We start from the raw sequence: 27,319 nt of genomic DNA, 5'->3' as shown, positions 1-27,319 counted from the left end.
TAACAGCATCAAATCTATACCTATTAAAAGACCCATGCAAAAGCATTTTAATTGATGACATGTAAAATTCATGAAAATTAGGATTGTTGATTTTTTTTTTTCATAAAGCTGACAACTTGGAATGAAAACTATTGGCATAAACTCAAACAATACCAGTGAAATCAACAAGAGATATATGCATGTTCTTTATACGAGGATGATGTCACTCTCCGCTATCCATACGAACGTTTTTTAACAGCTGGCAGAGAGAAAGAGAGAAAATTCAACTGCCTTTGTCGCCCTCTGGTGGCAGTGTCAGCAATTGTGAGCCTTGGCCCGAGTTAGGTCCGACCGTCCATGTACGGTCCCGTTCAGTGCACATGAGCTAACTCTAAGGAAAGATTGAGATATTCGTTGCCTTTGTAGTCTAGGGCGTTCACCCGGAAAGTGAAAGAACGTAGGTTCGGTTCCCCGCAAAAGCAGTTTAATTGTCCCTCTTTCCAAAATAGATATCTTCGCATCAGCCAGTTGTTAAAAACGTCCGTACGTTCTTTATAGCCTGTATGTAATATCTCCAGTAATTTTACGAAATTCCGCAGCAGATATCAACCAATAACTACAATCTCATTCTATATTACACATAATTGCGTGCTGCATATTATATAATTTATTTTGTCCGAGACAATCTCAGTAATGCACTTTATGCATACATACAACTGCTATATAAAGCTAATTTCAAGACCTTGTTTATAACATACACTTCTCAGATCACCATGTCGGGGGAAGTATGTTATATAAGTACACTCGACTGTACTTTTTTTTTTCAACAGATCTCTATAGTCATCCTCGAGGCATCTCTATTGCGTTAGATAAAATTAATCATGTACATAAGTTATGTTGTGAAAGGTTATTGCTTTTAATGAAATTATCGAAAGAAAATCTCTAACAAATGAAACAAAAAATAAACGAATAGATGTCAGTTTCTGATATTTTTTTTTTAACTTTTCATTTCCTCTCAAAAACAGTAACACAAATTTCCGGTATTAAAATTAAAGGAATCCATATCAGTTCCTAGATCAGAGAGGGCAGCGACTCTTTTAATACACCGTCCACAGCACGGTCGTTTCATTCTTAGTAAAGGAAAAAAAGCTCAAACGAGAGAAACAAAAAATGAGACAAGAAGAAGAAAAAAAGTGAAACCGAAGAAGAAAAAAAAAATAAGAGAAGAAAGTGAAACATCAGAGAAGAAGAAAGAAGCAAAAATAAATAAATCTATCTATCCAAGGCACGTATTAACCCGAAGGGACGCTTCCCCAGTCAAGAAACCAAAGAAGAAACCCTTCCCGATAAAGAAGCAAGAAAAGAAGTTTCTTACTTTCTTCTTCTTGTTGTTATTATTAGAAGGAAATCGTTACTTTATTCTCAATAATGCAGAGAAACGGTCACGGTTTCCTAAGCAAGAAACTGACAAGGTTATCATGACGCGTACGGACCCGTCCAGACTATTCCCATTTCAATAATAAAAAAAAAATTTCAAAATAAACATATACAATGATAAAATATCCCACGAAAAATAGATGTTATAGTTCTCTTTCCATATCTTTTTTTCTTAATTAGCACCAGGAACTGATTGTGATATTGATAAAAATATATATATATATCTCATGATCGAATGGATCAATCGACTTTCATCCTTAACTGGACACATGCGCGGTTTTCTTCAGTGTTATTATTATTATTATTATCCTTTATTTTTTCTTCTGTATACGTCAGATTGTCAATGAATGGACTCTAGTTGGGTACAATATGACAATATTTCTTTTTCTCAAGAAAACTGTTGTAGTCCACCTTCTGGAAGGTAGTCGACCGTATTCCTTGAATCGACCTACTAACGCGAATGACGTCACCAGGACAACCGGGTTTCTGATTGGTGTATGCGTACGTTATAGTCAATGGTTTATTGGCTAACTTGTTAAAGAAAGCTTCGATAATTTCGCTGGGATTATTATTTATTTATTTTTCTTTTCGAAGAAAGTTCAATTTTTTTTTTATTTCCCTCTTTATGATTTTTTTTTTTCCCCCACCGTTATTCAACTCGATTTTCATGGTTTTCTACCCCAATATCGCCTGCGACAACTAGTATAACTTAGTTTGTTGCTATTAGCGGCGCGAGTAAGTCACTAACTAGTTGGACTCTCGGTCTGGTTCAGACATTATTGGACGGTTGTACTGTTTTTGCTGACTGCAATTTTTTTTTTTTGATGAAAGTCAAGTCCTGATGTGCAGTTGATAAATAATTTAAAATTTTAGACTTTCAATTTGTTTTTTTTACATTTTTCAATCGGAAACAAAAATGTCTGCTTTTAGTTTTTGTTATGGATTAGCCGTTCTAGTCTTTATGTGGAATGTTCAAAGTGATTACGCTATCGACCGTTTTGGAGAAAGACTTGTCGGTGGATGGAAGAAAGAATGGTTCAAGAACGGTATCGAACCCTCGCCGCCACTTTCAGCATGGGGTTCGACATTCTTCGGTCATAGTCCTCCTATTCCCCCTCACGAGAACACGAGGGCTATGGAGAGGCCGCCTCCTGTGAAAACGACTAGGGTTTATTACATCGCTGCCGTAGAAGTTGAATGGGATTATGCGCCACGAGGGAATCAGATCGGTGAAAAGGGTGATGAGTACGTATTTTTATCTTACTTCTACATTTTTATCGTATTTTAATCAGTGTAACAACGTGAGATTTCATCAGATCTGTAATCACGTAATTTTTTTCCGATTTCTAAAGTTTGAATTTTGCTTCAAAATTTTCAATTAGACGCCAGATATCTTCTATAAAATAATATATGTAATATTTTAGTTGACCATTCTGCTTCAGGACCACATTACTAAAATTACTATTTCTCCCCAAAATGGATAAGGATATATTTTAAGTGAAATATATTGGATGGATTTTTGAACCTGTCGATTTTATTTTTCCTGCGCTATTATATAAGAATGTATGATGAAATTTCGCTAAACATTTGCGCAAACTGTGAGATAAAAGTCGTACATTACGACGTTTGTGAATTTTGATCTTCATTGGTGTTAGTTGTTCAAAGAATTGAGATTCACATTTAAAATTTAAATATCACATTTAATTTTATTTTTGAGGTAAAACTGAGAAATTTTCGAGAATTTCTATATTTTTCCAATGCTTCAGTGCCTCATTTCAATGAGCCTTGGCAGGTTTTCGTATGCACCACTAGCTCAAGCATTTCTTCATTGATATATACCGTATTTCGCTGGGGGATGATTTTTTTCTTTTATCGACTATATCGAGTTATTTACTCTATTCGTGCATGTTTCTTGTTGCAATTTCAGTATCCGTATACGGTGTTTTTTCATTGTATTCCATGTCAGAGATATAGTACGGGTTTTCTGTTGTAACTTCAGTGTTCTTATGAATGGATGAATGAACGCTAGAACTTTGCTACTGGACTTATACCGTTGCCGAGATCTCTTCCAGTCCATTCTTCATTCATTCAGTGACCATATACTGTGTTTTTCCATTACGTTCTATGTCCAAGATTTTCAATTTTTTGCTTTGATGACTTTCCTAAGCCTCTAAAATTTTCATACGCCTTTCCTTAGCTTACAAAATGTTCTTTCGTCTTCCCCCACCCCCAGCTCCTAAAATTTTCCTGTGATGACCTTTCAAAATTTCCATGCGTGTTCTCTAAAAATGTTTCTGTGCCTCTCCTGAGCTAACAAAATGTTTATGCGACTTTTCCTGAGCTTTCGAAATCCTCATGCGCTTTCCTCGAGCTCCAAAAGTTTTCATGCACCAAGGTTCGAAAATTTCCATGCTTCCCCAAGCTCTCAAACTTCTCACACGCTTTCACGGAGCTTCTGTGAGTTATCCTCCTGTGCCTCTCCTGATCTCTCAAAATTCTCACATACGACTCCCCATGAACTAATGAACATCAAGATAGTGTTATAAAATTAATTTCATTAATTCGAAATTTTATCGCAACATTTTCAATCACACATACCCTACCCAGAATAATAAGTAACGTTTTAGTGAACCATTTTGCTTCAATTTTCATAAACCTCTCCATGAGCTTCTATAACCTTCTAAAGTGTTGAAAGTGTTATTTCTTTGCGAAATGGATGTGGATTATTTTTGATCAAATATCATGGATAAATATATGGAACTATAATACAATTTTGATTTTGTGACTGGTCCGTGTTTATTGTATGTCAAAACGCCCTTTAAGAATAATTAATTAATTAGGTTTAATATCTTTATTTGGACCATTTGAGTCAAGTACACACATGTGTACTGGAAAAAGCAAGAAGTCATTAAAAGCCATTGAATACTTGGAGCGAAGAGGATATATTTTCTTGACGAGTCCATAATGATTAAATATAGACACAAATTTTATCCAAAAGATGAAATATAAGGTTTGCCAGAAAAATTTAAATTAAAGTTCGAAAATATTCCTGTCCTATAAAATAATAGTCGAAATGATAGACTACATAGCATAGACCCCATCATGAGAAAAAAAAAATTCACATCTGAATACCTCATTAAAATTCAAATCATAATTTTTCGAGGATTAAGATCTTATATCAACGATTATTTCAAAAGAGAGAGAAAAAAAATATATCCCACGAACTATACATATTACAAATAAAACACACACAGATAGAATCGTACATAAACTAACGCGTTGTATTAATTCGAACACACGCCGTAAGGTACGTTTTCCAACCGAAATGGAATACATTAATTCTAATGCTCTACTTTTCATAATTCGTGTCCTCGAAATTGGATGTTATTATACGGAGAAAATGATGAGTGGCTTCTATTTAGTTGTTTGTGATCACATCATCGACTAAGGCCTCCATTTTTCGAGCGAGATTTTTTTAAAAGATAAAGTACACTGTGCATATATATATACACACATATATTTAAAAATAATAATAACAAATAAATAAAATTTTCTATATAATGGCATTGAACAGAGAATTCCTCACCCCAGGGTGTATTTCTCGTAGCGCTGGAACCGGTTGTTTTCTGTCTAATTGCCATTTCATCGAACGGCTCCGTCTTTCATTTGAAACTAAAGAGAAAAAACAAAAAGTATATTTTAAAATATATGCATAATTATAATGACAACATTAATATGTACAGCTAAGGATTGGATGTTAAAATATTTTTAAAACGGTAATGACATTAACACACTCAAAAACAAAATCCAATTATAAATTCATGAGTGAGGTTCAAGGTTCCTTCGTGTAATTATTATTTGAAGAGGGTATTTATGTGTGATATACATACATAAATATTGACATTATTTGTGAATATTATTTGAATTGCGTATGCGAGACAAGACTCTTTTTAGAACGCTCGAAGTAATTAATCGTTATCTTTGGAAATTGTACTGCCAAATAGCTGTCTGGATCTGCCTTTATCTTTAGAGTCTAGACATTAAATAGAGTTTTATGATGCTTTGTCATTAGTATCATAAGTTATTTGATCGTTGTTTGAGACTCCATTGTTGATTATTTTAAAATATTTAGGCTCTGTGGATTGGGTTGGTTGATTGATGATACTTTTTTTCCGGAGTACGAACGATGTCATTTAGCTATACTATTTAATAGGTGAATAAAGTACGAAAATATATAATTTTTTCCATTTTATTTGTACGTCTGGAAGTTCACACTTTTGTCCTATACTTTACGGCTCTTGCTTGGGTATTCATATTTAGATAATTTGAGAATTGACAAACTATTGCAATGGGATATACAGTAAAATGAAATCCCCCGTCTTTTCGGACAACGGTGGGACAAGCAATCGTCCGTAAAAGAGTGGAGTTTTTATTGAAGAAATTTGGTAACAAAATTTATATATAATTACATTGGGCAACGATTTTTAACTTTTTTTTTTTTTTATAACATGAGTGAAATAAGATTTTTTGTAGAAAATCTCCATCGTAAAAAATCTGTGAAAAAAATGAGTGTAAAAAAATCTCCACCGCGTGCAGTTTTTTCTGTATGCGTGATTGTCATTTTTTGAAATACTCATATACTATGAAAACTTACACATCTCTTGAAAATGGAGATAATTGGCATATTCTTAATAACAAAGTCCAATATATTTATTACGATAGTTATTTTATCATATCCAAACATCGTTATTCATGAAATAGCGAAAAAAACATTTTTTTCCTCATACATATACATACAATATAAATAGAGTGCATATGCGTATACCCAAAAACAAATTTATACTAATTTTTTCCAGTATTTTATAAAAATAATTCATTTCTTCGATTATGTTACATGTTGTCTTCTTTCTGCAAAATCCAACAGTAATCACTCATCATTGAAGGATCCCAGAAGGAAGGATCAAGGATGCCTTGATTCCCTAAAAACTCATTCATTGCAGGTATGAATGATTGTCATTCTATGTTAAACCAAACTCACTGGATAGTTTCCCTATTCGAGGACTTACAAATACTTCTTTTAGTTTTGTCCCATTTAATTTCGTAAAAATTTTCTTTTTTAAGCACGGGGGAACCTATGACAGATTTGTCCATAGTCTTCATAATGATTTGCATTAGCTCCTGGGACGTACGCAGGATCGACTTGGGGTGGGGGTGGGGGGGTTCACCCAAAGATTTTGTTCCAGATAAAGAGAGAGTTTCATTTATTAACTTTCAAAAGTATTTAAGTTAACAAAAACTGATTCAAATAGTTTATAAAGGTATTTTATATTAGTCTTTTGTATTTAGTCTTTCGATATTTTATTATTTTTAATCATCTTGGGAGGGACATAAGCCATCAAAAATGAAATTGTTAGGAAAACGTGATACTCCTTAACGATTTCCACGGCACAATTTATTTCCAAAACTGATCCACGTTAGAAACCACTAAAAAGATTCCACATCTTTTTCTATGAAGTAGGCGTTCTTGTCGCGTTTTTCAGCAGTTTTGCAAAATATAGGAAAAAAAGTGTCTTGATGAGAAATCAGCTTTACAAAATATCTGGGCATGCATTGCCAAAGTAAGAGGCATTTGAAGAGGCGAGATATCTCGTCAATGCTTGTGAGATAGTTGAGTCATTGGTAAAATCGACAGAAATTTTTTTTCTGGGTGGTTTTTGTGACATTTGTTTGTAAAGATCGAATGTTTAATTTTTTTTCCTTGTTTGGTATATATGCTGAATTTCGTAAAAAGAATAAAGCTATGCATCTTCAACATATGAAAAAAAAATTAATAAACAATTAATAAGACATTGAAAAAAATACATGATTATTTTTTAGAATTGTTATCTAGTAAACAATATTCTATACACTAAACCTGTGGTTCTGAACCTTTTGGATTCCACGGACCTCTTTATGTTCCTATGAATTCCTGTTTTAGCCATTGCTAGGACAAGTATCGGTTAGGTTGTAAATACTTGAGCACGATTTCAATTTAATAAATACAAATACAACGCCACAACAGGCAAAATGCCCAACGAGGTGGCTGAATAGAAAGGTGCTTCTGAATCGAAGAGCTGGATGAGACAAGGGCCCACGAGAAGAAAATATGCTCAAAGGGTACCATGGGGGGGGGAGGGGAATGGGCTAAATGAAGGGGGGATGATATAAATATCATGTCTCATTCTCAGAAAAGAAAATCTCACTCACTTTTTTGCTAAGGCTACCCATAGTACCCATATTGTATTTGTAGCTTGTACTATTCCCTATGATCAATTATATATATATCGCCCCTTTTAGGAAACCCCAAAGTACAATGTAAACGAATGTAAAAAAAAAAAAAAAAAAAATGTGTGCATTTCTCAAATGTTTCAAACTTATTTTTTTGTCTCATCATCCTTATCTCTCTAGAAAATGCAGTCCCCTCTTTGCTAAGATAACCCATAGGGGGAATCCTGGATTAAATCCTTAGCTTTCACCAAGGCAACTGGAATAGGGAAATCCAGTGGCTATAGCTTTGACCAACTCTTTGGTGATGTCAGTCACCCACCCGCCCCCCTCCTCCTCAAGGAGCGATATCGCCCACTTTAGATTTAGGAAACACCGATCAGAACTAATCCAGAAAAATAAAGGTTCCCATTTCTAGTGATTACATAAGGTCACAAATAAAAAATGAAATAGACTTTGAAAAGAGAGAAAAATAGAGATCTCTCATACATATATTAGCATTGGACTTAATGAGGCGAATGTCGAAAAATAATAATTGATCTAAAAACGAGATATAAACAAGTCCCGATCATAAGCAACGCGATTGTGGCCGCCGAGAGGCAAAATAATAATAATAATAATGTTATAACGGTATCTATCTATCACTCTAGAAAGAAAAAAGATAGAAACAAAACTGCACAACATACACATCATGAAAAACGTGCTACACGAAGAATTAACAACAAAAAATGAAATAAAATAATCGTTATTGCTTTTTTTTGATTCTTTCTTGCACCAAGGTTAAGTTTTCTTATTTCCTCGTCGGAGAAATATTCCTAATAAACACACTTTTAAACCAGTTCCTTACTTTACTTCCACAAGAAAACATATCGTCGTACCAGGCGCTAATATCATTGATCTAAGGGATTGTTTCTATAGCTCCTAGGCTGTTTTTTTTTTAATTTTTGTAATGGTATATAATTAAAATTTTTTCCGAATATATGTGATTATAATATTGCATACAATGCATACTTCGCCGTTATATACAGCGTGTCGAGGAAGTTCTTACGCAGACTATTTTTTTTTTTTTTTTATCGATCGTTGATCATTGAAAAAGGAGTTTTAATTGCGCAAAATGTTTTAACCCTTCCAGCGGCATATTAGGAATGATTGAATCCTATGTAAATTGGTAAGTTTCCTTGTGGTTTTCTGCAGGGGGGGGGGCGTATAGGGGAAAAGTGTTTCATTGAGAAATCCACTCTACAAAATATTTGGGCTTGTCAATGCTGAAATAAGAGTTTTTTAAGGAGTTTAGGTACTCCCACATTGCACTGAGAGGGTCAAATGAGGTAGATATTAATATTAGTGTGGGGTGGAGGCTGAGTCATAATCCCAGCTGCAGATGTCTCGGTGAGCCCAAAATCAGTTTCATAAAAGTTTATGTGTATTCAACGGACTTCTGAAATTTATCAACATTAATGTGGCGGTAAAGAATCAATGATAGATATAGACAGGCAGACATGACCGCTGACCGCCCAGAGAGGCCATCTTCGGATGGTTTGACAGGGTGTCCTGTAGTGAACAGTTTGAAAATTCCTAAAAATTGAAGGAATTGGTCGACATATTTGAATGCGGTTTGAGAAAAAGTTATTCTCACACGAAGGAGGGGAATTATTTTTTTGTTACAGAAAGAAATTTAGTTCAAATTTTGGTCGATGGAGAAGAAATTAGAATTAGATGAGAATTAACACTGCGCGGAAGCTAATCACTGAATTAAGAACCTGAAACATTCCCGTCAATCTCTTTAGTATCAGATCCGAAGCTTTACAAACGTTTCAGACACTGAAGGTGATTTGTGGCTGAGGTAGAAAAACGTCACCAATGGTGCTTTAACGCTACAGTGAGAAACTTATACGAACGCCAGTAAAATAGAAAAATTAAGGAATGAGCTATATTGCATTTTAAAGGACACTGATTTCCATAATTCCATTTGCTTTCATGCAGCCCTTTCCATCGACAAAAACTGTACCTATTTTTTTTCTGTACCCCAAGAAAAAATCCGCTTACGTCAGATAATTTTTTCGAAATCCACATTAAAAAAAAGCAATTCTTTAAATTTTTACGAATTTTTTATCTATTTCCGAATTTAGGGGACACTCTTTAAATTTTCACAAATTTAATTTTCGAAGTATAAGCCACACTTTCAGCTTCCTATTGGTGTTTCTATTTCTCGCAGTAAAAAGCCAAGGGTTTTTGAGGAGCAAAAACGGATTGTGATTGAAAGAAAGCGCAAAGTGCTTCTTATCCTCTGAAAAATTAAATTTTGTAAAATTCATTCGATCGAAATGCATTTATCTATTCTGCGCTGCCACATCCTTAGATGAATTTTCGAATTTATTAAATCACATTTTCAATGAAATTTATTTTGAAATCTAGAGATTTATGTATTGTCGGGAATTTTTTCCCCTCATGAAGGAGGCATAGATATAGGGCCCTAAGAAAAGTATAGGAAGTTAAATTTTGCCATTTTCTTTGAAAAAATTATTTGTTCTTTATTCATGATATGAATATTCAATTGCTTTTAAACATATTTGTACCTGGAATCTTTCGCCTATGACTAATGGTTGAGGAGGAAAATTAATGGGTAAGAAATTTCTGGACACACTGTATATACAAAAGGTAATTTATAAATGGGGAGAGATTCCAATCTGCCATTAAATTTGGACTTTAAGGTGAATTAGGGGACTCAATAGAGATAATTTTCCAATTTTTTAATGATAAATTTTAAGGAAATACAAGTAATTATGACTGAATCACCATTAAAATTACCATAACTATCCCCATATTAATTATTACCTCTCTCTCTCTCTCGTCACGTTAATTATTTAGTACAGTATATTCCATTCATTCGTCCTGTCGTATAGAAAATTTATTTCGATAAAACGCTATCTAAATGGGAATAAGCTTATTATCATAAGAATGTAATTATTGGACGTGAATTCTCCGCAAATCATTCATCAAATATCTAAAATTCTAATTGAGTTTATTTTCGTCTTGCTCTACATCTCGAACTGATTAATTAATTTCACAGACGTGAATTATGCTTATTATAGCGAATTGTTGGAGAAAATATTTTCGAGATGTTCTGATAGGAGAAAATCTTTTCTAGCCTATGTGTGTTTGTGTGTATATTATCAGTATGACTATCGGCTAATTTATTTCGCTCTGATTCTTCGCGAACGCTGATTAGATGTTTCATATATAGATTTTTCTCCTCGATACACCTCTGTATACAAAGGATGACCCGTCTGATATGCTCTCAATGGCAAATCGATGGAGACATCTAAGGTGTAAGTAAACAAACCAGAATAAAGGAAAATAGGATCTATCTAGGTTTTGGAAGGGGAAGAAATTATCTTCACAAAAACCTTCATCTTGTCCAAGAAAACAAGTGTAATTTTTTTTTTTTTTTTTTTCCTATCTCGTATATACCCTCTATGAGAAAGTCTAGACCTGATCTCACACCCATTCATTAAGAATTCCAGTCACGTAAACCCTGGGTGCGTTGCTTTCTTGATTTCGTATCGAATATACGTTCTCAGTGAGCGAAAGCGAGAGAAGTGTACTTTTGATTTTTAACGTTACGTCTTTTTCATTTGTTACTTCTTTGTATGAAGGTCCCGTTTATCCGCCGGCTACCTTCATTTGCCTTAATCGCGAATATAACGGAAATAAATGGCCATCACTCTCTGGTTATAATTGAATTCAATCACTCATTTGAGTTCATATTTGGTTTTTTCTCGTTACTCTCTCCCGTTGATACCCGTTAACATTGGAAATGCGAACTTCGTTTCCTACTTTAACATTTCACACCTGATTTTCTCGTTAACATTAAAAACGCGAATTTAATTTCCCTACTTTAACATACATATATATATATATATTTTTTTTTTTTTTTTTCATTTATTTCCAAAGAACAGTTCTTTTTGCCCTTCTCAATATTAATTTTCATTTTTATGAGGCGATTCATATCTGAAGCTGTCAAAATTTAAATTAAAGAAACATGGCAGCTTAAAATGTTACATATACCAGTACGTATGGCCATCCAGACATTAACTCCTGGGGATTTTGACTGGTAGGTGTCTTTGAAAATTGGTGAATTCTGAATAATCGAACAAGTACGTCGTCATCATTCCATCAGAAATTCTAGCTAATAAAAATGGATGTAATCTGGGAATGTGTCTAAAAAGGTTTGAATATCGCCCCTGTATCTGTATTTGTAACACCGTTCAGAAACTGTAACAGATACAATTATCATTATAGTAACCTTATTCCACCAGAAATTATGAGAGTGCAGCAGTTGATTATGTAAACACTATGAGTTCTTCATTTAGTCCATTAGTCTAATGCTTCTACCAAAATGGTCGATATCGTCCCGAAGTATGGAATGGTACGGGGGCGGTGATAAAAAGATATGTGCATAGTATAGGATCCTATGGGTTAGCTTGAGGGGGGGGGGCGATGAGAAAAAATTATTTTTTGAATTGGGGGGGGGGGCTGAAACCTAAAGTTTAGGAATATATAGTTCAGTCGATAAAGAAGAACCTACCATTGAGAAAATACTATTAAAAAATGAAATTATATCATCTTACTAACACATTTTCTTTGACCACCTGTAAATTTCTCTCAAATAAATTCCATGGGCTTTTTTTCATTTGCCCATAATATATAATTTCATCCAAATAATCCCATTATATCAACCACTAATAGCATCTAAATATTGTCTGTCTTTATAATTATTACCAACCTTTGTCGTTATACAACAAACGTTTTCCAAACAAAGCGTTATTCATTTAAAGCAAGAGTTCTTCACCTTTTGTGTTTTAATCTATGTAAAATCAAATCCAAGAACCCCCTGTATCAATAAAATAAAAGCCAGGGACCTCTTTTACAAAATAATACACAGAATATAGCAATTTAAAATAATGAAATAATTTTTTTTCTCATCAAAGCTTCCCCCCTCCACCCACGAAATCTCTCCAGTGGCCTTTGGTTAGGCACACCAGATATTCTCGGCGGCCTCTCTTAATATTCCCCTAGAAGCAGAGATTCTCAAAATACTCACGTTCGTGGCACCATCAGGATTAGAATTATGTATATATCTCACATGGTGCCTTAGCTAAACGGTAAGCCTTCCGTTGTAACTCTTAAAAGTGCTGTAATTGACTTTCTAAGAATCGCAGCCTTGTTTATTGATCATCGAAATCACGCTACAAAAGAATAAATAAAACTCATGAATATATAATTGGTTCATCCTCTTTGGCATCATCGACCGTCTAAGCCTATTATGAAAAGCTTTAAAGAACATGGATTCACCCTCATTAATTCATAAGATATTTCGTGTGTGTGTGTGTGCGTGCGTGCGCTCAATATGTTCTATTCAGTTTCTTACTTTTGTAATACCCACGTCACGAATCGCATGCAAATTCAACAGGAAATCACGAACTTTAAATTTGTATAATCATAGATTGTATTTGTATATTTCTTTTACATCCAACGCATAAATACCAACATGTTAACAAATAAGATATGAATTTTACATTCTGCCAACACAAAGAGAAAAAAATGCCGAAAATTTCCGATTAAAATCTTACAACAACAATCATATTATTATTTTCAAAAATATAATAACAATATGATGGAAGAAAGGCGTGTCACTGCACGCAGATATTGTTTTAAAAAAACTATATATTTTGCATTATTACATAGTAAATAATAACCAATCCTTAAAAACACATCATTGATTTATAACATTATCCTATTCATCTGTTATAAAAGTTTCTTTTATAAAAGTTATTTTTATTGTAAAACCTACTCTTTTATCTATATAAAAGTTTTACCGTCCATAAATCCGATTCAGTTTCGATCGTTTTCTATTGCTTCGATAGGGAGATGCTCCAGGCGAACTTATACAGTAATATGAATGCCGCATGCGCTAATGAATGGAGTTTTAATGTTGTTGCTGTTAAATGTAATCACCTTTAGCGTTGATTGAATGCATGGTCTCTCATTTTGGTTCGATCAACCCACGTTTCACTTACGAGTTGAATGGTGGTGTCATTTCCGGATGCAACTAAGGTCACCGATTTAGGAATTCTCACGGCTTAGGTTTCATGAGCTATGTTCAGCGATGGTCGAAAAATCGAATAGAATGCTCGGATTCATTTATAAAAAAAAAAAGGTCTCTTCATGTTCTCGTAAAGTCATCCTTCCGCTTTTCCGAGGCTTAGTTCGTCCTGCACTGGAGTATGCCGTCAGGTTTTGGAGAGCATACCTACACAGGAGCATAGACTTGGTTGGGGGGATGGGGGGTTGTAGAGAAGAGCTACGCGTGTTCTTCTTTGGCACACAAGGCATGAGCAATGGAGAAAGACTTGATTTCTTGAATATGTTTGCATTGAAAGAACGCAGGTGTGTGGGGGATATGATCGACCACTGCCTTACATTTTAATTTATGGACATGTTTGAAAGAAGAAATTAGCGTCACACAGTTAGCTTGTACTTCTCTTACACCCAACGCATAAATTCCAAAATGATAAGAAATAAGATGAATTTTATACTCATCAAGTACAAAGAAAAACCATAATAATTTCTGAGGAAAAATTATTTAAATCTTAAAACAATATTATTGTTATCATTTCCAAAAAATTTAATAATAAAATGGTGGTCAAAGGGTATATCACTGCACGGAGATATAATTAAAAAGTGTGCAGTAGAGTAATAAATGGTCATTCACGTGTTACGTCGGCATCGCTGGGCAAGGGTTTTTTTTCGGGTCTGCTGATTTCTGATGACAAGGGGGGAGAGGGTTTGAATGATGCTTACGTCGTCAACCACACTATATAAAAATATGAAATATTCTTAATGGCATCTTACTCGGTGTGCCAACAACGAGAACAAACCTTTTCCTAGTTTGTCGGCACCTGAACTAACATCCTCCCTATTGTAAAGTCCTCTGTAAAGCCACTTTGGTCATCTCTAAATGTTCCACGGATCTTTCATGTGGAAATGCGTCCGGGCCACTCAAGTATTCTGGAAATGTGTTGTGGGCCACTTAAGTGCTCTGGAACTGTGCCGCACGTCAATCAAGTGATCCGAAGATTCAAAAAACCCAAAGGTTCAAAAAAAGAAATAAGGATTATTTTATTTCATTTTTTTTTTATTGTAATTCTTGGTGTAGCACGTTTTTGACGATGTATCTTGCATTTTTATTCACTTTTTTTTAGGCATTTTTGCGTAGAATTTCGCATTATCAAAATAATTAAACCAACCAATTGGACAGTTAAAATTCTGAATTATTATACCACTGCTCACTTCCATGGCTGCATGAACTCAACATTTTACCACTAATCGGAAAGTTTTTCAGCACGATTTTTCTCAGTCCTACGAAACAATTTTATACTGCAAGTTCTGGTCCTGAGGTCTCTCAGTCACTGGGAGCGACAAATATTACATATCTCAAGTGTATAGGGGAGAAGCCTGAAAACATAAGAGGGAATTCAAAAAAAAAGTAATAAAAAGAAAAGATTTCTCTATGTCTATTCATTGTTAGAAGTGGCTCAAAGTAATTTCATCGAGGATCATATGCTATTACAAGAATCATCATGTTTAATTCTCGTAGAAAGTGAAGGAAAAACTCTCGTTTCTGAGAATTTTTCGCCGTTACAGCAAAGATTTTCAACTCACTATAACCGAATATTTTTCGTATCTAGACATTAGCTATTCGACAATTGCTTTTAAACCACTCATTATAAGTGACACGACAGATATTGACACCCTAATTGAAAATTTGTGAAGAACCTAAATGCCGTTATTTGAGAAGAAAAACAGATGTGTCAAAACCTAAATACGGTATTTAGTAATTACAGACAAATTATTTATTTATTTTATCGTTATATAACGAGATCGTTATATAATTTTACACAATATATCAATTGAACCTTTATTAAGAGGAAAGCCGTGTTCACAACGGGGAAAAAAAAAAATCTCGGTCCCTTGCTATTCCGTTGAAGACAGGTTTTACCGCGCTATCATTTTCAAAAATACGATGATAATAATACGTGGTAGTAGAAAGGCGTGTAACTGCACGCAGATATTACAAACAAAAATTCGCAGTATTATACAGTAATATAAACCGATTCTTAAACATGTCATTGATTTTTTTTTTTTTTTTCCATATCCCTCCTCAAATAACCTTGTAAATGATCATATCCTATTCATCCATTGTATTGAAAGAAAAGAAAAAAAAAAAAGGTTCTATACGGTTTGTAAATCGTATTGAATTTCGATCATTTTCTACCGCTTCCATTTTCTATATTCCCCTTTACATCTTAACTTATGGACGGACATGTTGAAAGGAAAAGAAAAGTAACATGAATCTTTCAACTTTCAAAATCATTACCATCGGGGAAAGAATAAGAAAGAGATTACAAACAAAGCAAAAAAAAAAAAGGGCGTTGTATGAATGATAACAAAAAAATAATAATAATAATAACCCATGGCCAAATGCTGGAAATAATAAATCATAGATAGTAGGAAATATATATGAAGAAAACCCTTTTTTTCCCACTACTAACGGTAATTTACTGTATTTTTTATTGTACATTTTTTAGCCTTAGGGTTAGAAAGAAATATACTCCAAAAAAATAAATAAATAAATTGCATACAAAATAGAAAAAAAAATGAATTAATTTTTTTCTCTTGTTTCTGTTTTTCACATTTTATTTCCACTCACCGGCAAGTAATTACTAAGCGGCTGCGGCTTTTTTTTTTTGGCACATTTGCATGCCCGCTAGGCTTCCTTAAAATATGGGTTTGACACCTGTTTAGTATGTGTCTCGGGAATTGTCACGTTCTGGTACCTTCGCCTTTTCTTTCTCTCTCATTTAGACTATATGAGTACCACACCCAATAGGTTCCATATTGTTACGTAATTCAGAATTGATTTCCTTGATGGAAAAGAAAAAAAAATGAATCGAAATGGGGAGAATGAAAAAAAAAAAACCTTGCGCCAATTTAGGAATTTTTCGCCCTGAAGGAGAGAAAAACCTCCATTTTTCATAGATATATCGGTGGGTTTTCACGTAGCTGATAGATATATTGGATATTTACGTATCTATTAGAGTCTATATTGCATAACCTTGACATTTTGGTTATTATTTTATTTCCTTAGTTTATAAACGTTACGGGTTGTATGTAATATAAGAAACGAGTGGTAAGAAAAATATGAGGTTATTTAGATCTTATTTTCTTCCATGGTTATGGAAATAAGATATTGGCTATAAGGGGAAGAGGATAAACTTAATGCGAAACCATTTGAGTTTCCTTGATTCTAAAGATAATGTTTTTTTCCGGGTAAAACAACCGGTGTAGTTTGTGTATCCAAATATCTGCGCAGGTAAATGTCACTCAGAACGGTGGCATGATCATTAATGTTTCCTGTACAACTGTTTAGGCGTGGATTAGCATTAATTGTTCCTAATTAGCGGCTGATTTAGCCGGAGATAAATTACGATTTTGCTAATTATAATTCTTTGAATTCATGCACGTTGACTATTTTAACCACAGGCCAGTACGGATTTTTACTTTTTTCAATAGCCTTGGACAGAATCGCCTTGATGTCCGTGCGTCATTGAGCTGTTAGTCAAAGGAAAAACCACGATTTTTCATTGTATGAATGATTCTGGTGGATATATTAGGCGAATTTTTTTTTAATACTGTTATTATGGAAACGGAAATGCTAGTGTGCAGCAAAAAAAGAAATGATTCGAGTAAATATAGAAGAGGAATTTTTCATCAATTCATACAAATGAGGAACTGCAATGCAAAAATTTTCAAAAAATCATAAAAATGAGGAAATACAGCACAAAAATTTTCAACCAATTTATAAAAATTGAAAAATTCAATAATTCATAGAAATTGGAAAATATGATGAAAAAGTTTCTTATCACTGTCTCTTGAAATATGTAAAATATACATGGTGAAAAAATGATTTTTTTTCAAAAAAATCACCGAAATTTAGAAATTCGATGAGAAAATTTGAATAGCTATTCATCAAAACGGGAAAAAGTGACGAAAAATTAAAATCATCAAACTGATGAAAAATGTGATGAGAAAAAAGTTCGAAAATTATCCAAAATTGAACAATTTCAATCGTTCATCAAAATTGGAGATTATGGTAAAACTATTTTAGTGGTTATTTTAAATTAAAACATATGTGGTGATAAAAACAACTACTGCCTTATAAGTGTAAGATAAGTGATGTTCTGAACGAAAACAAAATCAATATTTCATCAAATTAAAAATTTAACTGTACAAAATTTCAATATTTCATCAAAATTCGGGAAATGTGACGGAAAATTAGAATGATAAAAAAAAATGCGATGAAGAACAAAAATACAATACCCACAAAAATACAATACCCATCAAAATGTGTATATACTGATTATGTGTGTATATACTGATTATAATTTGTGTTAATTGCATTCTCAATTGGGTTGCTGTATTTTTGAAATATATGACATCCATATTTTTATGGGCATCTTTTTCTCAGCCACCTCGATGGGCATTTTGCCTGTTGTGGCGTTGTTTTTGTATTTGTATTTGTATTTGTATTTGTATTTGTATTTGTATTTGTATTTGTATAAAATTTTAACCTAAATTAAAAATTACGAAGTTGCATATAATGTTTATAGCAGTGGAAATGTAGCATACTTCAGAAATGGGACGAAAAATTTATTAATTTACTTTAATAAAAGGTAGGAATCTGGACAGATTAAAATTTTTAACTGATTGATGAAAAATTTTTAATTGATTAATCGAATTTTAATCGAATATTTTTTGTAATCATATAATATTAAGATGGTATAAAAATATATTTTAATTATATCACATATTCTGTACATGTACACAAATATAGGAATAGGTTAAGAAATTAAGGCTGCCCGCTTCAAGCAATTTAGTATTGCATAGTTGCCAAAACCTGTAATTTCTTCACTCGGATCTTGTGTTTGTTTATAATTAAAAAAAATCGGCTATTTATGGTTATTATTCACTGATTTCGAAACTACTTTCGATTACACTGTTGCTTTCTTGCCTAGAAACTCCTCTCGAATGGTAGTTGCGTGGAAATCAGCTGATGCTTCCGGAAATGTAAAAATATATATATTCCGGAAAATAGGAAAAGAATACCGGAAAATGTCTGTTCATAGTGGACACAATAAATTTTGATTTTGTTTTCTAAAATTCTCCCATCAAACTGAATTTGAAACTGAAATCATCAAGTTCCGTTGAATCTAATTTCATGAAAATATTGATTCATATATGGTCACATCCAAGATGTTCTGTGTAAAACATGATTTATAACATCTGACCGGTTTTTTAAAAAAAAAATCAAGTTAAATCAGAAACTTCTAATAAAATTTTAATCGAATTTTAATCGAATTGGTCGAATCGATTAACTCAAGTAAACCTTTTAACTGCGATTAACAATTGATCGATCGGCCGACCCGATTAAACGATTAATCGCACCAACCCTAATAAAAGGTTATGGAAAAGAATATTGGCATAATATGTAGTGGATACGCTTATAACGTTTTTTTTTCTTTTTTAAACCGTCGTAAAAAAGACGTTGTAAGAAGGACAAAACTTTAGGCGGGAAATCTCGATGAGTATTATTAAAAGTTGGACCTCTCCAATATAAATCGTTCTAACTGGAAAAACGTTATAAGCGGGATCTACTGTACTCGGACATGGCCCGGGACGGCTCATAATAGTGAGGTTAATAACATCTGGTTAAGGTTTTCGAGATGGTTCAGGAAAATTGTAAAGCAGGAATTTTTAGTCAGCTAAAGGACCTCAGTGAAATCAGTGTGCCTGGAAAGGGGGGGGGGGTGTGGGTAGGGGCCCATAATTATTTTAAGACGGCCTTGCAAACAAATGCGCACTATAAATTTTAAATTATATTTATTCATTACTAAAATTTATAGAATCACATTAAATCGATACAATTTTAAATCTATCCGATTCACAACACATTTGGATTTTTTTAAAAGGTCTATTTCGCGTATTATTGTGCAGTGCAGCGCAGTGGTCCCGATAGGGAATCTACGGCTTCTTTTTTTTACTGGGGGAAGGGGGGCTGGACGGCTCAATTTTATAATTATAAGAATAACTAATGCCAAGTTGGAAATTTTTTTTTATCATAAATTACTTCAAGATGTGTTTTAATTGAATTAAAGCGCAAAAATCACAGCTGCAACGTTTATAGACTGCAATTGTATTACTGTTATAATTTGACAAAAGAATTTTACTTGTGGTTTTGATCTCCGGATAGGAGTTGTTCTTTTGTATTCCACGTAGATGGCATTGCTATCGTATCACATTTACTACGACTGAATAGAAGCAATATCCTCCATTATTCGAGAACATTTTCACTGTTAGATGGCTGTAGTTTCTGCTGCTTTTAATGGGGTTGTCCATAGCAGGCACCAATACTTTTTCTGGGGGGGGGGGGGAGTGGTTACAACTAAAAGTATTCGGGAACCGCTGGCGCAGTGATTGTTAAATTTGTTAAATTGCGAGAGGCACCAAAGCTGCCTGGGCCGAGTTCATTTCAGAGTTTAAAGTTATTTTCAAAAAAATTGTTTAAATTGTTAAATATTGTTTAATGCCTTGAAATAAACCCGGCGTGGACATGCGCATGAAAATTTTGACAGCTTGAGATAGCGTGCGAAAGTTTTGCACATTCAAGAAAAGCGTGAGTGTGCATATTTTAAAAGATTGAGAAGCTCTAAGGGGACACATGACGTTCAAATGAAAATTTCTTATATATATATGTATATATATTACTCTATTCAGCATCAATATAATAACAATTTCAGGTCTCTTAGTTTAAAAAATGTGTTTCAACATGCTTGGTGCCTTATTTATACACCAAAAGGCGCCAAATTGGAACGGTCACTTTTTTTGTATCCTGTGTCTCAAATTTCTTTGAAAAGAATCAATTTCTTTTTTTAATTTGCTCTGTAGGCACATATCAATGGATTGTAGCATGCATTTTGTATTATGAAAAAAGCATTAATGAATATAAAAATATAAATTTGTTTTTATTACAAGTTTTTCATTGTTTTCAACTTTTTTTTTGCCAAAATTAGCATGAAAATAAAATAACACAGTAATATGCATGCTACAATTTATTGATATATGCCTACAGAGCAAAATGAAAAAAAAAAAATTGATGCTTTCCAATGAAATTTGAGATGTATATATAGGAAAAAAAAATCGCTAAAAAATGAGTTCCAATTTGGCCCCTTTTGGTGTACAAATAAAATTAATTTGAGATGTATATATAGGAAAAAAAAATCGCTAAAAAATGAGTTCCAATTTGGCCCCTTTTGGTGTATAAATAAGGCGCCAAGCTTGTTGAAACACATTTTTTAAAGTAAGAGACCTGAAATTGTTATTAAATTGATACTCTGAAATTCCATTAAAGCATTTTTTTAGCAAGAAATTTTCATTTGAACGTTCCCTTAAAGATAGAAAAATCCTCGATTTATGAAAAAATATCCTCATTTTAAAAGCGATAACAACTAACCTACTAATCTTTGTGACAATGGCGAAATCAGGAAATTTCTATAGACGTAAATGATCTAGAAAGCAATAATGAAATTTCACAAAAAGGAAATCATAAAAGGAAAGAACGCATTATTTACTGCATTTAAATACGACAGAAACTACGCAAACAACGGCCGTAAACGACGACGACCATAAAAATTATACAACAGAAATGAATAACCTTCTTTGGCATGTTAATGAGCAACCATTTTCCGACTGCCACGAACTATAGATACAGAGGCAAATGCAATCATTATCCTTGATAACCTGTAATTAAAGAAAAAGGCAATAAATCTAGTCTGGATCTATGTTTTGACGGTAGCTTAGTATAATTAAAGCCGCTAGAATAATTTCCCAGTTTTATGGATGCCGTTAAAAAGCAGAACATTACGATCATTGCCTTCTTCACTCTTTATCAAAGATGTTTATTAACGCATCAAGTGCCATTGACGAGATATCTCACCTCCTTAAAAGCCCCTTATTTTAGCATTGACGAACCCAGATATATGTAGAGTTAGTGTTATTTCTCTCAATGGTACAACCCCCCCCCCCCACATACCCACCTTAGTTTGCACCTGCTGAAAATCGGAAGAAAGAATACTTCATGGCTTGACGAATTCCTGGTCCCAGATCTCCATGCCGACTAGAAAATTGGTACAATCGCCTCAAATTTTCTATATGCGATTGCTAAATTGGTGTCTAAGAACAACACGAAATTTTCTAATTCCATTACAGTAAGTGTTTTTGCATGCGAAAGAGTTTACGGAGCAGTTGGAAAAAAATTATTTCGGGCCAATTTTCTTAAAACAAAAACCATGCTTGGTTCCTAAAAAAGACTTCTCTGCATAAGAGAGACAGGGAAACCCAGTAGACATTGGGCCCAGAGAAAAGCATTTTGCAGTTCAACTTGGTTATAACAACAATAGCTGACATCCCCATCAGAGCAACAGGCGTACAGCAATACAATTATTCAACCATTACGCCTCACTCACAGTTAGAAATATTGATGGCAGATGGAAACACTACACACAACAAGCATTATACAGAAACAAATTTCACGTCAGGTTCACTACAAATACACACACACACACATTCCTACATGCACCAATTCGTTAGAAGTTCCGCAACGGAATATGGACGAGGTTCATGCGTGGTTCAGCAGTAGACATTAATTCTCGCCAACTTTGTAAAGTTTCGAGCAATCTCGCAAAACGAACGCGCCTATAGCTCCGTTTACATGGGGAAATAGAAAAAACTGGTTTATAAAACCCGCTTCAAGAATTTTCACCATGACTGCTCTCCATTTTTTTTTCCTTACGAAGAGAAAAAGTCGTCACAAGCAGCGGGTATTAGAACCCCCAATGCTACCGTAATATTGCACATATAAATGGGGCGTATGTGTCTGTGAGAAAGGCTGACATTTTCAACGTTTATTGCTAATTCAAAGTTTTTTTCAACTTTTATTAAAAGTAATGTTTCAGATCATAAGTTTAATACCTTATGTTATTGTTAAATGGTTTATATTCATTTAGGAAAAAAATTATAAATTATGATTCGAGCGAATTCTGAAGCACCTTGTATTTGAAATTTTTACGCTACAAATTTACATGAAAATCAATTAACGACCTCACTACTACTTACTCTTGCATGCGCTTCATCCACATTCTTCTGCGGAATTTCTAACGAATTGCATGTACGTGCTGTGCACCTACGCCGTGAGGTTTGTTTCTGTGTAATACTTGTTATGTGCGGCGCTACCATCTGTTTTTCTAACTGCGAGTGAAGTTCAATGATTGAATATTTGTACCGTTGTGGGCCTGTTTCTCTCTAGCCCTGTTTACATGTATAAGATTGGGGGGGTAGCTTTGGTGATTATTACCTGCATGGCAACTTTTTTTACTCATGGGAAAAAAAAGGGTGGGACGTAGATCCATCAAAAGAGTCCCATCTTTGTTGCGGAATAATGGTGGGTGACTTCGACCTCCTCTCCCATAATCTTTCGTGCCGCGAAAATTGCTGTTTGCTCCTTCGTCGGTCATCTTGAGCTAACCACCCGTTCAACCCACGTGACCAGTGACGAATTCCGAAAAGAGGGGGGGGGGATACCGGGATAAACTAAATGGCGTGTAAACGGGTTGTTGTGAAAATCCCTGTTACCGCGAATTACCCGGGATGCTTTATTGCGCATGTAAACGGGGATTCTGTGGCGAGACTTTTCGACGAGGGGATTGGCTCGCATTCACGCCTCGATCTTTGGGAACCCGCGGAAAATCATCTTCAGCCGACCACCACTGTGGTGACGATTCCGGGTCCGTCACTAACACCACCACTCGATCGCCACAGCGGCTAACGAACACACTGGAGACATTAGGGTGAAGAGAGCCGCCCCTCTTCCAGTCAAGGATGCCAAAAGCAATCAATATCAATTTTGTCATTATTTTAAATCAGTTCTTAAAATACTAAAATTATTATTTGAATAAAATCTCTCGATCGACGTAAAATGATTCATTATCTCTCTCTCTCTCTAAATACAATCTATTCGTATTGAATACCCGCTAAACATGGTAATTAAATTTACGAAATATTTCTTATTTCCGTCTATTTTAAAACGCTGTTTCTCAGTGAATACGGTTTAGTTTTAGTTATTATAGTATTCTGTTTCATAAATATTCATAAATTTCATTATGAGGTAGGGACATAAGGAAAAAAACATGCTACATTGTTCGATATCAAAAAAACTCAAGCTTCAAACGAAATTAAACGAGTCTAAGCACGTATTATGGCGATTTCTCAAAACAATAAAGGTCTAGGACCTTCGGGATAGTCATAATCGGATTTAAAATATACTCTTCGAGCTTCATTTACGGAATATAACCAAAAATAGGGACTCGGGTGTCACGTAATCACGAATTTATGGAAGTTTTATTGCGTTATGATCAATAACCAGACAGAGAACATAACGAGATGGTTTGGAGAGAATCGAGTCATTTAATAGCAACAGAGGCCATTTAATGATTTAGTCGAAATGGTCATGTAATGACAGAAATGGATAACAAAGGCTATATTCGGGAATATATACGTGAAGAATTCCATTATACAGTCGATTCGCGAGCTTTAAAGAATGATTTGCCAGAACTGGTTTCGTGTAATAAAATGAATGCTTTTTTTTTTGTATGGGTTCAAATTGAATGATCATTTAAGAACAATACATATTCATTTTCCTCCCAGCTATCTTGTTGGGAAATTTGGACGATGTGGCTTCTGATTTTGTATTTATATTCAATATTTCCAAATGCAGTAATAATAATAATTTAACGCGTCTATTCATTTTCGAAATAGTGAATAAAGACAATAACATTAACTTGCAAGATTGTTGAAATTTAATTAAAATTATTCCTATATCACTGCATAACACTCATATCAATCACCCAATCCGTCATGCACCACATTCAAGTACAATAGCAGGCCCAAAAAATGTATACATACAGATTTGTTACACCTAATATTTGAAATACATTCAATGAATACCGAAGAGCAAACTTATTTGTTAAAATTGTTGATAAGAAAAATTGTATTTATTTATCAAATTTGAGATTAAGAAATTAATTAAACATTTTTTTTTTTTTTTTTTGGGCGTTTGTTCGTTTTACGGATATTTTCTTAATATACTTCCTCTCAGTTATATTATAATATAATAAGTATATATGACGATGATGATGATGATAATAACAATAATGACGATGCCTCGTTGAAATTTTGTTCAATATTTTGGGGTCACGTGTAAATTAGACTTATTCAACGCAGTTATATCCTATATATCAAAGTTTCAGGAAGCTAAGCTCTATCTCAAATGATTTCTCTATCTCACAGCTTTAAATTATCTTTATTATTCTTTAATAGTTCATTGTATGGAGAAGAGATTGTATACAAGGCGTGAGGTCCACCTACCATTCATTGAGAATCCATCCCCCACCCCTCTTAAACAAACATTGTTTTATATCCCCCCCCCCTGCCGTTTCTATTATCCATTATAATCATTATTATTCTGTCCATGTTCGCCCGAAGCCCTTTCGATCATTAATGAAAGTTTTTCACGAAATTCTCTATTCTAATATCTTATTTTCTAATCAACCATTTCTTATTTGAGTTATTTCTGATTATTATTTTTTTTTAATTGAATTTGTGTTAATGGTTGTTTCTTATCTTTGTCTTTTCTCCATCCTTAATTAAAGATAATTTATGTTGATTATTGAAACTCATTATTGTTAATCTTAACGCTACATATTCTTTATTTCTATTAGAATTAACTGAATCTTTCCGAGAGCTTAGATATTAAACTAATATAATGGTATTCACACAGACCAGGATAGAATCCCGACAGTTGAAACCACGACAGCCCCAAAATCCTGACACCTGAAGCAATGACAATTCAAAATCCCCACAGCTAATGTCATGGCAGCCCGAATTCTCGATAGTTGAAAGCATAAAATCATGAAGTCCTTCAGCTGAAATCATGGAGGCTCAAAATCCGGACAGTTGTGTAATCATGGCGTCCAGAATACCCATTTGTAGAAGTCATCATTGTCCGAATACCCGTTTGTCGAAATCATAATTGCCCAAATACCCGTCTGTCGAAACCATAATTGACCAAACTGTCGTCAGCTGAATCATCACTGCTCGATATTTCGATAGCTGAAATCATCGGAACCTCGTAAACATCTGGAATCATGGCATCCCAAAAATCTCGACAGCTGCAATCATAGCAATCCGAAATTCCGACAGCTAAAAATCATGACAGTTGAAATCCAGCAGCCCGAATTCCCGTCAGCCGGAATTTGGAAGCTCAAAATCCCGACAGACCGAAATCCTGATAAGAAAAACCTCGGAAGCTGAATTCATAGCATTCTAAAATCTTCACAACAATGAAATTTCAGTAGTATCAAGCATTTTGACACCTCAATTTCTAGATTCCGTCTCTTCTAATCTAAGCTATTAAAATGAATTTTGAAAGTAATTTTATAATATCGAGATTTCAGTTAGTGTTGTGATTTTTCATGTTCGATTTTTTAGTTGCGGAAATTTATCCAGACTCCATTATGTTTATTATGAATTTTAAAAGTTATATAACTATCATTATTTTAGAAGAAGGCAGTTGTGATAATGTCCACAATTTTTTAATTATAGATCTTCAAATACATATAGTGAGATTAATTTGAAACTCAACTGTTGTCGGAGCTGGGGTGCAGTGGGTGATCAAGCACCTACAATATTTTGTAGGGTAATGGGCCAAAAAAGCCTTTGAGAACAGAAGTTTTCAACACATTTCCCGTGGACCACAAGAATCCCTCGAAAAAAATGCATTGCCGAATTTCAATGAAAGAAGTAATTTCAAATTTACTTTTAGAAAACATTTCAGAACTAATGAGAGAAATAATTTCAGAATTAATGGCAAATAATTTCAGATTGAATAGAGAAATAAGTTCAGAATTAATGGGAAATAATTTCAGATTGAATAGAGAAATAATTTTAGAATTATTGAAAGAAGCAATTTTATTACTATTGAAAAAAACAATGTTAGAAATAGCGAGAAAAAGTGATTTTAAAATTAATGAGGGAATCGATTTTAAAATTAATGAGAATCGATTTTAAAATTAATGAGAATCGATTTTAAAATTAATGAGAATCGATTTTAAAATTAATGAGAATCGATTTTAAAATTAATGAGAATCGATTTTAAAATTAATGAGAATCGATTTTAAAATTAATGAGAATCGATTTTAAAATTAATGAGAATCGATTTTAAAATTAATCAATATAGAGCCCATTGTTTCACTCGGGGCCCTGGACCCGGTTGGCCCCTACCCGTTAAGACGTCACATGTAAATCTAAATACCGCTGTGTGACTTGTTGGTCCTCGGGCTTAATGGATTTTTTCCTTTTCTTGGCCCGTACTTAAAGGTTGAAGTTGCTCTAGAATTCTCTCAAA

The 27,319-nt window shown here is 33.8% G+C and overlaps 1 protein-coding gene and 1 long non-coding RNA gene across 5 annotated transcripts in view; one reads left to right on the top strand and one right to left on the bottom strand.

Annotated features, from left to right (window-relative positions):
- Positions 1-27,319, bottom strand: part of LOC149083937 (uncharacterized) — a 102,343-nt gene that overhangs the window by 55,649 nt on the left and 19,375 nt on the right. For 3 of the 4 annotated variants that reach the window (XR_016192929.1, XR_016192931.1, XR_016192930.1), the window contains exon 2: positions 5,003-5,088. This is a non-coding gene — a long non-coding RNA (uncharacterized LOC149083937). Of the gene's footprint in view, positions 1-5,002; positions 5,089-12,784; positions 12,930-27,319 lie in introns of all 4 variants that reach the window. The other variant, XR_016192932.1, reaches the window with a different exon arrangement.
- Positions 1,925-27,319, top strand: part of LOC149083936 (hephaestin-like protein) — a 100,166-nt gene continuing 74,771 nt past the window's right edge. The window contains exon 1 of the mRNA XM_089234312.1: positions 1,925-2,661. Coding sequence (XP_089090438.1) covers positions 2,333-2,661 — 329 coding nt within the window. The 5' untranslated portion in view covers positions 1,925-2,332. The remainder of the gene's footprint in view (positions 2,662-27,319) is intronic.

The sequence above is a fragment of the Pholcus phalangioides genome, unplaced genomic scaffold (assembly GCF_987345545.1).
Source record: "Pholcus phalangioides strain wild (caught in Gottingen) unplaced genomic scaffold, Ppha-v1.0 ptg000008l_1, whole genome shotgun sequence".
NCBI lineage: Eukaryota > Metazoa > Arthropoda > Arachnida > Araneae > Pholcidae > Pholcus > Pholcus phalangioides.
This window is presented reverse-complemented; position numbering and strand designations above follow the sequence as displayed.